Source organism: Amblyomma maculatum, chromosome 4, assembly GCF_055883805.1.
Source record: "Amblyomma maculatum isolate TAMU_Amacu chromosome 4, ASM5588380v1, whole genome shotgun sequence".
Classification (NCBI taxonomy): Eukaryota; Metazoa; Arthropoda; class Arachnida; order Ixodida; family Ixodidae; genus Amblyomma; species Amblyomma maculatum.
Window position 1 is genome coordinate 75,121,557 of NC_139347.1, and position 14,626 is coordinate 75,136,182.

General features: G+C 43.0%; 1 protein-coding gene across 4 annotated transcripts in view; it reads right to left on the reverse strand.

The window, feature by feature from the left end:
* ATP8A (ATPase phospholipid transporting 8A1) overlaps positions 1-14,626 on the reverse strand; it is a 125,571-nt gene that overhangs the window by 91,672 nt on the left and 19,273 nt on the right. For 2 of the 4 annotated variants that reach the window (XM_084601972.1, XM_084601973.1), the window contains exon 1: positions 10,571-10,732. The exons of 1 other annotated variant lie outside the window; for it this stretch is intronic. In XM_084601972.1, coding sequence (XP_084458098.1) covers positions 10,571-10,609 — 39 coding nt within the window. In that variant the 5' untranslated portion in view covers positions 10,610-10,732. Of the gene's footprint in view, positions 1-10,570; positions 10,734-14,626 lie in introns of those variants that run through there. One more of the 4 variants, XM_084601968.1, reaches the window with a different exon arrangement.

The following is a 14,626-nucleotide window of genomic DNA, read 5'->3' on the forward strand; positions in this document are numbered from 1 at the left end:
TGGCATCTGCTTCAATATCCTTGAAGTGCCGGAAGCCAACAAAAAAACTACCTCGTGCATATCTTGATAAACAGGCGTTTGAATAGCATGCAATTAACATGCGGGGCACCACGCTTGCACTCTGATCGAGGAAGGAAAAAAAAAAAAAACGTACCGACGTTTGAAAAACCATTATACAGAGTGCGTCTAGGAGGAAATATTCTTTCTCTCATGCATTACCTAAGGGATGAATATTTAAGTGTGGTAACGCCCACTTTGCATTGAAGACGCCGGCGGGGAAGACGCATCGCTCGAAGCACGTGGCGTGTTGTTGAGAAACGCGATCAAATGTTGGAACCTTGCTGGGATCTGCCCACTTGGCGTTCGCTATTGCTGTTGCTGCTGCCGTTATGAGTAACGCGTATTTCATCGCAATCAGCGCTGCAGCTGCTCCAATTCCGATTGTTCACCGCACGAACGCGCTCGTTGTTGTTGCGTTTTTTTTTTCCCTCATGCAAGTAAGCAGAGTTAGAATATAGAAAAAGCAGCTTCAGCCATAATTCGCCACCTGCGTTCGCAATGCGTATCGGTTTTCCCTGCGTATTCCAAGGACTGAGAAAAGTTATTCATCGATCAAACTCTATAGTTGCCGCGCACAGTTGGAACTCATGGAGAAATCAGACCTCTGGTTCAAATGCAGCGTCCAGATGAAGAGGAAATGAACATGATTCTTTTATGTCCTATGTCAGCAATGATACTGCCCTAGCTGTTAGTCTACAAAATCTCATAAGAAATCAGGATGAAATAAATTAAGAACTAGATCTATCGCACGCGTGCGAAGCATGTAGCTGGGCCTGACCACAACAAATAAAGTCAAAGGAAATCGATCAGTCGTTGGTGCCTCAGGCAGCTAGTCCGTGTTTCGAGAAGAAGGCTTGCTTCCCCTCTACCCTGGTTCAGCTCCCTTTCACTTTGTGTGCTTATGTTCTGCCTTTAGTTCGGCCCTATAAATCCATGACAATTACTGCGTGCTCTAACCGCCCATTTTTGAAAGCAAGAAGGTAAATGTGTATTAATTTGTACCAGTGGGCAAAATATTCGATCAGATTGAGCCCTTGAGTGGAATTCATCTTTGTATTAATTTGTGCCAGTGTTATTAGCACGACGCTCTAACCGACTGAGCTAGCAGGCCAGACGGTTCATCTCATAACCTACTGATGCCCTGAGGCAATAAATATCGACTTAAAAAAAATTGTGCCAGTGCAAAATACCATGTCAGAATGAGCCTTTGAGTGGAAATAACCTTTAAGCCTTTGACTGCCGAATATTCCGAAAAAAAAATTCACTTCTAGTGTCAATGTTTTTAAAACGCTATGCGTTTAGCGCAGTACCCGTACGGGAAAAATTGCCGCGGGACAGAATGCGGCGGCAATACCCGTACGGCAAAAAGAAAAAAAGTGAAAGGGTTGACACAAAACGCACACATAGATTTTACATCAGTATCTGAGCGCAATGAATGAGCGATGGATTTATACAGACCAATCGCTCTGAGATAAGGTGCACATCATAGTAGAAGGGGCTTCGGATTAACTTCAACCATGTGTGGTTTATTCGCAGGGCTATCTTAACGCACAAGGCACGAGAGCATTAAATAGACACTGAAGGGAACAATATCGAGTTATTATTAGCAAAACATTGATAGTAACTTATGTCTTTTTTTTTTCTTCGGGCGTCCTTACACGCTGTGGATAACAATCGTATTCCTGACTACATTCACTACCGGCAAAAGGCTATTTACATATCTATTTACCTGGTCAAAATTCTATGAGGCAATGATCTCACATTTTCTCGCACAATATCACACAAATCGCATTAAAAATCACATACAAATCGTATAGGATCTCATAAGATCTCGAACATTATCATAAATTATAGAAGGTATTTTATGATATGATGGCACCGTACGAGATTCTATGCAATTTGTATGAAATTATGTAATGCTATTGCCTCGTAGAACTTTTTTTTTTTTCAGTAGGGAGACAGCTGTATGCGTATAATCCCAGCAAGATTCCTGGTCTCGTGCGCCCACCTGACTTCCTTCCTCCCTCGGCTACGCAGTCCTCCCCTTTGGGATACAGACTGTTACCACTGCTACCCTTAGCGACCATCGGTTATCCTCTCTTCGCTTTGCATGTACTGGCCAAGCCCATTTCTCCTTTTTGATTTCCACTACAATATCATTCACCTGTGTTTTCTCCCTGGTCTACTTTGCACGCTCCGTGTCTCTTAACGTTACACGTATCATTTTCCTCGCGCTCTTAGTTGTCTTAAACGAGATCATTTTTGTTATCGTTCACGCTTCTGTGAAGAAACGTGCTAAACAAGTAGCTGTCCAAAGCGGATGATAACAGTGAACAGCGGCAAATTTGGCGACGAGGTATGTGGAGCCTCCTAATCGACAGGGGTATGCAAATTTAGTGGAGCGATCCTCCAAAACGCGCAACAGAGCTACATAATCCAACGGTACCACGCGTTCTCGCCATGCACTTCAAAATCCTTCGACTGTCTTCCGCACGTCGTCAACCTTCTCCCTTGGATAAGTAATTCCTATCGACATGCCACTTTACTCTTTGCTGTGCATGGTTCAGTTGGTTTATTGCTCGGCTGCTGAATCGATTTAGATGGAGACTAAACTCAAAAACGCCCGTCCACTGTGGGATGTGTGCACACGTTAAAGAACACTTAGTAGTCTGAATTAGCCCTAAGCTGTTCATTACAGGATGTTCGTCTTAGCCCACGTGTATCTTCAAGATGTTGAACACACGCAGTTCCAACCTTGACCTTTTATGGTTAAAACCAAATACTGAAAATTACATTCGGCCAAATTATTTCGATTTAAATGGGGTGAAACTGAGAATGGTTTTCAGAAATTTGCTATAGAATAGTCGAAATCAAAACTATGGTTATAAAATTTGCTAGAAGCCCTCTAAATGAATGCAGCTTGCGTAAGAACTCGTAACTAGAGTGGTTTTTCCAGTGTTACATATCCTTTTTTATTTTTACACTTATGTAGGTACATTTTCTTCGAAATATATTGGATTCAGAGTTCTGAAACTCTGTATAAGAGAAGAAACAGTTATGTTATACAATCACGACTAGAATAACTATAGCTTTAAGCTGAAAACAGATTAAGCTTCTTACTCCTTGGGGAAATAAAACTGTCACCCACGAATGTTTTTAATACAAAAACTTGCTTATGTAAAAGGCACTCATATGAAAATTGTTTGCTTATCTCCTACAGTTTCTATGCAAAAGACACATAAACTTCCAAATATGCTTTGACAAAGCTGCAGATGAAACTTCTGAAAACCAACATTTCCTCTCTACGTGGTCGCGAAATAAAAAATAAAAAAGCCTTTGTGAAGCAACCGGTACCCGGGTCATACAGTTTTCGAAAGCGAAATAAATGCTCGGTCATCTGGTTAGTAATTGCCAAATTAACTTTTTTGTTTTTTTTTTGCAGAACAAGAAAAATGCACATAAATTCTCTTAACATACACGCTTTTCTTGCCGATGTTATCGCAAAAAAAAAACGATCAAAAAGCATTTTGAGTTTGCAAAGAACTAAGTGCAATATATCCTCCGAAAGGTAAAGAGGCTTGAATAAGAAAATTGCAAAATTGGCTTGCACAAACAAGAAAAATGCGAATAAAACTTATGAATACGTCCCCTTTTGAGGTCGATGGCACCACAAAAAGCACTGCTGATTTCTCATGTAATATATCTTCTCTGAAATCTAAGCAAATGCTCAGACAGAAGGCTGCAAAATGTAACAATGGCTCTTATTTTTTATTATGACTTTTTTTGTTCTTTAAGAAAGCAGTTTCACCTCATCTTAACGTTCAACCTATCCACAATGTTACTACTATGTCCAAAATGTTGTTTCAACGTTACAACCGCAACTATGAAATAACAATAAACATTTCGAGATAAATAATGTCCGAATTCTAAATATAGAACAACATTAGCAATATATCTGGAGCATTAATAAGCTTCACCGAAATCAGTTGGAGACCGTGACATACAAGTATGCCTATAGCAATATGGCTGCACATGCCGCTGCTCTACTGAAGGTGGGTCAATCATTTCTTCATTACCCCTTTCCCCCTACTCAGTTCAAATCCGCAAGTGCTCCTAATTTACAAAACGTCTTTAGTAGTGACCATGAACTTCGACTGTGCGTCTCTCCGTACTTCGAGATATTCTTCATCAAAAAAGAGCACTGCAAAGAGCACCGCAGACTACATACGCAAACAATGATCACAATATAGAAACAAGTGTGCAAAGGAAAGCAAAGGAAAGCAAAGAAAATAAACACAGACACACGTTGGATATAAAAGGATCTGTTAACAAAGTGTAAAAAAAAAAACAACTCTATCACATATGGTTTTGTAGTTGATTGGCAAAATCGTCATGCAGCAATGCACGAAAGGAATCATCCAGTGAATTCCACACTTTTATAGTGCGCAGAAAAAGAGTACTTGTAAGAACCAATTGATGACTGTAATGGAAGTAAGTTGAGCGGGCCATATACTGCGTCGCGTACGTGGCACAAAAGGATCGGAGAACTGGATTGGTGCTTGTACAGATAAAGTGCCATGAATAATCTTGTGGAAGAGAATGATGCAGTCTTGCATGCGCCTGTCACCAAGAGAGGGAAGCGAGAGAGGGAAGCGGTGGCATATGTCGAGGGCGAGAAGCTGCGGTGATAACGGCGATAAATAAATCTGCTTTTTCTTTTAACAGACTCAAGGTGTTTTATATCGTGTAGATGATTGGGTGACCAAACGGCAGATGCATATTTAAGAAGTGATCTAACCAAAGATTCATACGTTGTAACCTTACACTCTTTTGGGGATATTTTCAAGCTACGTTTCAGAAAACCCAGTTTTCTCCACTTTTGCGCAAATTCTTTCTATATGCCTGTGCCACTTCAGATTTGGTGCAAACGTTACTCCTAGATATTTAAACTCATTTATCTGTGGTAGACTATTGCGTTTAATATTGCAAGTATACTTAAGTGGTTCTCGTTTATTCGCAAACGTCATAGAAAGTTTTTTTTTTTTAATTAATCGACATCTGTCACTTCTCACTTCAGTCCCGGAACCTTGATAATGCATTATTTAGCTTGTTTTGATCAGCAATTGAGGAGATTTTAGAAAAAAGGACGCCGTCGTCGGCATATCATCGGACTGTTACCGGAAGATTACCAACAGCTGTAATGACATCATTTATGTAGATAATAAATAAAAGTGGCCCTAAAACAGACCCTCGAGGCACCCCGGAATTTACCCTTATCAATAGTACCTCTTGCTGGGCTAGTCGGTGTGACATGCTGTTAACAAAAGTAAAACTACGAGAGAAATTACTGATGCATATTACATCAGCAAGAAGCAGTCGCAGTGTGTCAGCCAGCCTTCATTGGTGCTTATCGAAAAAGAGGTTTCTTTTCTGGATAATGTTCGGTGATAATTTTATAATTTGTGAAACGGGCCGTTGGGGAGGAGGGGGAGGGGGGGGACCTGTATGTTTGGTCTTGTTTGATAGGGTTTTCCACGTGGCTGTTGAAGGAAAAAGATTTCTCTTGAATTTTGCCTGGTCAAAGATTTCGTTCTTGGTAACATCATGTGAAATATTTTTTATATAAGAATCCGCTTTCTTCCTAATAAAAAATTAGTTGCGAGTCAGCGCTCGTCTGTTGTGCGTCTCTTCTTGTGTTTCGTCTTTTCGCGCTGTTCCACCCACTATACAAAAGTAAAAACAGCGCTAAATTTTACACAAGCCCTTATTCTAGTTACCCTTACGGTAGATGATTTCGACAGGTTATAGGAAACGAACGGCGAGCGTAAGTACAAATAGTCAGTTAGCCAGCCAATTAGGTTGGAATCATTAATGAAAGCCTGCAGTTTAATTAAAAGCTTTTGGTGGCATATGGTACCAAATTCTTTCGCATAATCTGTGGCATCAGTCTGTCTACGCGCCTTAAGTGTTGCAGCGATATCATGCGTGAACCCGATGAGTTTTTACACAGGAGAAAAACCAGCGCGAAATCCATGCTGTGCGTTGCACAATATGTTAATCTCGGTTAAATACTGAACAATGTATTCATGAACGATAGGCTCTAGGAGTTTTCACGTTGTTGATATCAAAGAAATTGGACTGTAATTGATGACCAGGAGCTTGTTACCATCCTTATGCACTGGAATAATTTTCGAGTTTTTCCAGATCGACGGTATAGTTTCAGACTCTAGCGATTTTCTAAGCATTACTGATAAATAGGGAGAAGGCCATTCGGAATACCGTTTCAGGAATGCATTGGGCACACCGTCAGGCCCAGCACTTTTGCTTGTACCCAAGTTTGGTAGCAGATTATGCACACCAGTAACAAGGAAGTGGAAGATGAGGAGGAAAGGCAGGGAGGTTAACCTGTAAAAGAAACCGGTTTGCTGCCCTGCACAGGGGGAAAGGGGTGAGTGGATATAAAAGTTGTAAGAGAAGGATGGGTGAAGTTAGTACAGTCACATCACATCACGTCACGTCACAGTGATATCACGTAATGTAACAGCAAAATCATAGCCTTTCGATCAGGTCTGTGCTTTTCATAAAGCTGAGCAGTGCCTGGGAGGCCTTCACCGCAGGCGATCGCCGTGGCCAGGGACCCAAAAACCTTAATTTCTGTTAATGGGCGTCCATCTAGACGCTCCAGCGCACGGCATAGACACTGTCTTTCCTCAATGTATATGGGGCACTCCCAAAGAATGTGGCCTATAGTCTCGTCGTACCGACAGTTTGTACATGCAGGGCTGTTTGCCATACCTATCATAAAATAATAATAGTTTGTGAATGCTACATCAACCCATAGGCGGCACAGCAAAGTTTCTTCGCATCGGGATAGGCCAGGTGGAAGCCGGAGCTTCAGATCAGGGTCCAGGGATTTTAAGCGTCAGTTCGCAAACTGGCACACCAGCAACATTTATATCAATGCTAGGAGAAGGGGGAAGCGCGGTATTGGAAATAAATTCAAGAACGGTTCCGTCATCAGCAGTGAATACCGATTGGAAGTCATTATTGAAAGCTTCAGTGTTGAGAAAAGAATTGGCACAGGACTCATCATTGCATGATGATGAATGCAGACAGATTGTGGGATTGCGGAAGTACCGACTTCCAATATTTGCGCTGGGTTGTCCTTCATAAAGGCTGCCAGAGTTTTGTTGAAATAAATGTTTCTATAGCTTATGCCATTCGCGACTTAATTGTACTTTTCAAAGAACTAAACAAGGAGCAATTCTGGCTATTGGAATGACGATGCTTACGCAATCGCTTCATGCACCGTATGAGCTAAATGATTTCCCTTGTGTACCAGAGGTGCCTTCACGATTTATAGCTTTAGCCGCTACAAACCGAGAAATCCAGCTACGAACAATGTCACGGAATTTTTCAAGCAGACCGTCAACTGTAAAAGAGGAACTACACGAAAAAAAAAAAAGCATCAAAGAGGGATTCAAGCACATGAATAATTGAGCTGCCATCAACACGAAAAAAAAAAAAATGAACAGTGTGATGGCTCTAGGGGGCTCAGGTTTACACATTACATTGAATGCAGTTATTACTGCATTGAGGCAAATCCTGTACTACGCTGTATTTGTCGCAAAGTATGCCTTGTATGACATTTTATAAACCAGCATTACCAGAGCTCATTAAATGATGTATCTAGATTACCAAAAGTTAATTTTCCTATTTCCCTAAAAGGTAAATTGAAGGTCACAGAGTTAACAGTTATAGCAAAGCTGCCACTGGCCCTTTAATGTTTTACACGATTGCTCTTTTCGCACGAATATTCAAGCCAGTGGCGAATATTAGCCTAAATATTCGGTTCGTATTTCATTAGATATTTAGCACATTATTTTTATTCGATTCAGTTTAGTATAGACAATATTCGAGCACCGTTGCACAGTACTAAGGTATTCTCATTAACGTTTATACTCAAATGCCCCTAATCCAGGTTCCCGAATGCCTCCTATATGACTCATCGGATGATCGATAATGTGAATATTTTTTATTGTCGGGCAGATATACTGCGCTTGCCCGGCGCTTTGCTCTATGGTGGTCCTGATTCTATTAATGATTACCTTCGGAAATATTATGTATGAAACAAAGTAAGCTAATCGGCCCGCATTTTTTTTTAAGGTTCAAAATAACGTTAGCGTTATTCCTAGATGCCGGTGGGTTCAAGGTACATTGTGTATACAGGTTGGCCAATTTTTATTGCGCAGCACACTGTCCCCAAAATATTTCAACAGATTTGTAGTTAATGGTCTTCATCAGCGCTTTTTATTCGCATTGCTTGTAAGGACTTATTTACTCTCTCTTCCGTTATTGAAACGGTGTCTAATTATTCTGCGATTATGATTCTATCGTTGTAATCTTTATTAATTCGGCTAGAGTGTATATGCAATACTCATCGGCTACTAAATATCTAATCTGTATTGACAGTCACATTACCTTTCTTATCTCTTAGATCCTATATGTGATTTTTTTCCTATGGCTATTTTCTTTTTTGACCACTTGTAGGCTACCCACGTTACTTATAGCATGCTCGATTCTCTCCATGTTGTGCTTGCTTACGTCGTATGCTTTGCGCTTATTGATTAGCTTTGATAGACCTCTCAGTCCTGTTGTGTCTGTGGGCTTAGATGCTTTCATGCGTTGGCTTTGTTTAGTCAGATTTTTAGCTCATGATAGGTCTTACCGAGATCTTGTCTATCCTACAGCTTTGCTACTGCGCACTCTGTAAGCTGTGAGATAATCATTTATTGCTTGAATGCTATAGAAGGTCGTCACCTTCGATTAATACCAAATATATTATCCTTAATTACTCCCCTTTTCTTCTTATGCAAGCTTCCCTGTTACTCTAATTTGTTGATGGGCTTCCTTTTTTCTTTTTTTTTTTTTCGTTCCTTCTTCAAGGCCAAACCAAAACCATATGATGTTATGGTCGCTACATGGTATGTTTTCGAAGAACCCCGCACAGTGCCAGGGCTTTGCACTAGATACAGGTAGAGCTTTTCACTTGTATATCTCACATAGAGCGCGCTCAAAATTTCATTAAATATCTCAGAATCAGGGTGTTTAGAACCACCACTGTCATTTAAGGTAACCCCTCGCGCCTGGAAGGTTTAATATCCGGTGTTTTTGTGCGTGTGTGTGTGTGTGTGTGTGTGTGTGTGTGTGTGTGTGTGTGTGTGTGTGTGTGTGTGTGTGTGTGTGTGTGTGTGTGTGTGTGTGTGTGTGTGTGTGTGTGTGTGTGTGTGTGTGTGTGTGTGTGTGTGTGTGTGTGAGAGAGAGAGAGAGAGAGAGAGAGAGAGAGAGAGAGAGAGAGAGAGAGAGAGAGATGAGAGTTGCATACTATTTGTTGTGTTGCACTGCAATGCGTGTCGCCATTGTTAAACCTTGTTCATTGTCTGACGTCGTGCACTCTAAAGTCACTGTTTTAGATAAGGTGCGTACACGTTAGAAAAATATCCAAAGTTTGTTTCTATTGCTCCGCTATCGTTACAAAGAAAAGAGACATTTTAATACAAAGGCACAACGAAGTAACGTCGTTTGAACGCTCCGGTGTGCTACTTGACATGGTGACGCGTAGCCAAGGAGGAAATTGAAAATTTCTTAAATGCCGACCACAGATCTGCTTCGGACGTTGGGCACATTTTCAGGGAGGAATTAAACGTCATATACAGACGCTGCTGGCGCATTTGAAGGACAGAAATAGGTTGTGTGGAACGCAGCGAGCATGTGCGCTAAGGACTCCTGGCCACCTTGCACGGAAGCCTACGCATAAAACGCAATTCCTTCTCGGCAAATAAAAGTTTATCCTCCTCCTTAGTGACAGCAGTATCGAATCGGTTGCGTGGACGCGATCATCTTACTGTCGGATGCTTGAAAGCGGTCTTGCCAGTGTAGCACTATCACGCTCATTATAAGTTGCAAAGTGTCCTTAGTGACCAAATTGTCCAACTGTATAACAAAACAAAGTGCTGCACACGCGTCACTAAACGAGATATATTAAATTAAATAGTTTTTATTCGCTTTTTCCACCGCTACCTGAGGTCGCTAGGTTTCCAGAACTGAGCTCCTACCTTAGCTCGTGCACTGAGCGCGATACATACCCCTGCACATTTTTATCAATTCGACATCGCAGTAGCGTCCTCGTCGAAACAAGCTCGCTGACCGACAATCACCTACCGTTCACGTGCTATCCTCGAAGCGCCTACGAACGCCATGCATCACTTAGTGGATGGTCGTTTTGATGCGATTCATCGCTAGACATGCCGTCCTGCGTTTCGCTAGCGTCCAAGAGGCCCAAAGCGCGCGGTAGCAGGCGTGTCAACAGCACTGGCCGCCGAGTACGCAGCGTGCATTTCTTGCAATTTAGCGAAACGAGCAGTTGTTGCAGCGCATGCGATGAACGCCGCCAAGTACGCCTCATCGATTCTTGCACACATTCATGCCGATACAGACAAGATAAACTCACCTGGTTCAAGCGAAATCTCTCCATGACGTCCTTCGCCATCACGCCGTGCGCAGCCGCGGAGCCAAGCGCTCGCGGTCCGCTGACGGAGCTGAGCGGCTCACGTGCCGGAGTGACGGCAGCCGCCCGTATCCGATTGCGGCGATGTTGTGGCGAGCGACAGCGCCCGCCGAGAGATAAACTGCAGTCGCCCGTTAGCCGTGTGGCTGCGCTTGCCTTGCATTCGCAATCCTACCAACTGACCCTACAGCCGCGCCCCCTCTTGTGATGTGATGTCGTTATCATTGTCTGTACGGGTTCACTGATTGTGTCTAAGCCTTCGCACCAAACCGTACTGCTTGACATCGCATGCTGGATGTTCTCATTGAGCTGGATATATGACACTCTTAATGTTTTTGTAGACGCACTTAGCCTCCAAATTTGTAAATAGATGTGCTGTTGCTATGCATGTTTGCGTTTTTCAGGTCGCGCGTCGGTGCTCCGATGTCTGGCATTACAGCAACGTAATTTTTTTTTTTGCTCAGACCGATGCAAAAAAAAGAAAAAAGAAAAGAGAAACAAATGCACACAGATGGTTCAACAGCGACAGCGTAGAGAAGCGTGCTTTTCTTTTTAAATGAGGTCTACTCCGGCCGAAACGAGGCGTCATCACAGCTGTGTCCCAGAAAGCGACAGCGCTGGTCTCCCTATTGAAAGCGCAATGTCGCTCGTCCTTGGCAGATTGGAACTGCATGGAACAGAATTTTAAGGACTGTAGACAAATCGACGATGTGCCGACAGGCGATGCCGGGGGAACAGCTTCGCGGCATCAATTGACGTGCCTGTCACCTTGTTTTGTGACAAGCGCTTTCGAAAATGGATTATCCTTCATCCCTGCCGCGGTGTCTCAGTGGATTCGAATTTTACCTTCCCCTCACCGAGATGCATAAGCAGCTAGACAAGTTAGTTTGCTTGCAACGGGACTGCAGTGTCCAGTAGCCATTCAAGTGCTTTCGAACCTGCTTAATGACTTCAAGTAACCTCTCTGCAAATTTCATCAGCCACTTTAATCCTATTATTCAACGTTCACAAGTTTTATTTTTCACTCTGATTTGTACCAGATAAGCATCCTATTATTATGTGATATTTATGGTTACCAACAGATGTTTCAGTGTTTGCAGTGCGTAAAACAAAGTTATCTGCGTCCTGCTAAGGTAAATGTTTACCTCTTGAAGCTACTAAGTGCCCACGTTTCTCATCACATTTATATTTATAGAACCTTTCACATCCCTGATTATATAGGACCATCTTTACTATATATGATTTATTTAACCGCTAATTTACTGGCAGACAATAAAATGGACTTGAACGAAAGCTCGCGGGCTAGGCTCCTAGCCCGCGCGCCCTACTTCGTACTAGGTGGCGAATGTTTGGAAGGTTACACAAATTCCGGAATAATGCGCAAATGAGCCAGCATGCAATTATGTTGCAGAAAGAAGCCTGCAGATGGAGCACATGCGCTATGCCCATTTGCAGGGCCGGAATGCATGTCGCATAGGTGCAGTGATTTGAACCAAAACATCTTCGGCGGAAGCCGCATGATTAAGTTTCTCGAAACAAGGCGAAGACTACCAGTTGCCCCTGCTGGCTCCCATTTCATTCACCCCTGAAGAACGGACAGAGTTGATCCCGAAACGTTGGGTTGAAAATATATTATGGTTGGGGCCAGTATTTCTCGAAATAATCTCATAGACGTGCATACGAGAGGGTAAAGAGGTTGATCCCTTCCCCTCGAATAGGCACGAGGAGGGGAGGGGGCATGAAATCTAACCCATTTTCCTCATTTTCCTGCAAAAAGTGAAATGGAAGTGAGCCCGCCTCTTGCTCTCAAGAGCGAAGCTTGAGCGAAAATCATCGCAGGCATCGCAGCAGAACGTCGCGAAAGAGCGCCACGCGGTTGCCGAACGTACAGTATACTGGATAGAATTCTAGGTGATGACCATTGGGAAATGAATACTGTAAGCATCTGATGGATTTAAGTTAACTGAATGAAAAGAAGAATAACAAAACAACCACATGTCGCTGATGGGATCTGAGCACCTCCCGATTACGCTTCTGGTGGTCTACTATCTGATCTACGGCGGTAACTGTTCAGTCCCCTTCTTTCGTAGGCACTTATGTTGTGATGAATATAAACTTGAGCGAGTTCCCCACGGTGGACATACGTAGCACGTTCTGTATTACCGCGAGTGTCACATGGAGCTTGTGTGTGTGTGGCTCACATGGTGGGAGCCACACACACACACACACACACACACACACACACACACACACACACACACACACACACACACACACACACACACACACACACACACACACACACACACACACACACACACACACACACACACACACACACACACACACACACACACACACACACACACACACACACACACACACACACACACACACACACACACACACACACGCACGCACGCACGCACGCGCGCGCGCACGCACGCACGCACGCACGCACGCGCACACACACACACACACACACACACACACACACACACACACACACACACACACACACACACACACACACACACACACACACACACACACACACACACACACACACACACACACACACACACACACACACACACACACACACACACACACACACACACACACACACACACACACACACTCACACACACACAACCGAGATTCTCATAAGTTATTATCAGAGAGTGGCAGGAAGATGAGGGGCTCTTTATGACACACATATGAATGAAGCCAATCGTCACCGAAACTAAGACAAGCATAGGGGAATGTTTCAATCTTTTTTTGCAATTTCGTGGTGTTGACCATAGGTACATTAAAGCATTGCCATGGTATAGCATAAGGATAATTGATTAGAAAGCAGAATAACGAACCACATGCCGCTGGAAGGATCCGAACCCACGATTTCCGAATTTTGCGTACAGTGCTCTTCGATTTTCGTTGTCATTTATGTTGTAAATTAAAGCTGGGAGTGTTCACCAGCGCCACCGTCCTTCTCACTACTTGATGCAACAGCACGGGGACAGAGGCCCACCTCCCTTTTCACCTTCCTAGAGAAAGTACTGCGCAAACCACAGATCGTCGTTACAGCAGCGGGAAAAAGTTAGTGTTATCTTCCTACTCAATCACTTAAAAGTATGCAATTTGTATTATCACCAACAAATGAACAGTGAACGAAAGTGCGAAAACGCTGAAACAAAAACACGAACGTTCTATCTTCTGGAGAGTGAATGCAAACAACTTTCATGAACACTTTTCAATGATAGCTTCCGCCTACTTCGAAGTGGAGAGTTGAGCTAGTTGGCGAGTCTTTCTTAAAAACGCAGCGCAACAGACAAAGGACATGTGAGTGCACGGGAAAAAGCGGGCGGGAAAAGTGGACGAGTGTCCCGTTTACATGCTTGTTATTTGTCCGTTGCACTGTGCTTTTAAAAAAGTAACCTGCATTGGTACTGAGCTTGCCCGTGTTCAGGTATTCCGATTTTGCTGTTTGTGCTTAAATGGCTTAATTCGTTCGCTTTTAACCTGTTGCATGACAAAACTGCCTGTCATCTCCAAGCTGAAGAGAGAGAGAGAGAGTAGTTTAATGAGAGGAAAGGGGGAGTGGTCGGCCTGTAGTAAGATGACCTTAGCCTGTTACTCCACACTGGGGAAATGGGAAGCAAAAACAGAGAAAGTGACAAGAGAGAGAGACTCTTTAATGGAAAAACAGAGAATTTTACCGGCGTTTAGATTTCGCTGGCATGCTACTCCGTGTGGGTAGGGGAATTCGGGAGGGAAAGATTGAAAAAAGAATGGTGAGGGAAATAAAGTGACAATGGAGGGTGATTATGCCATAATACAATGAATATCTTGGGGTGATTTGGGTAAAAAGGAGGTCATTCTAAAGAACTAGCTGAAGGGTTTTCCTACACATGCTTTCTCAAAAAAAAAAAAAAAAAAAAAAAAAAACGAGCACTCTCACTGCCTTCTTTTGAAGCTTAAGCATACTTTTGTACGACT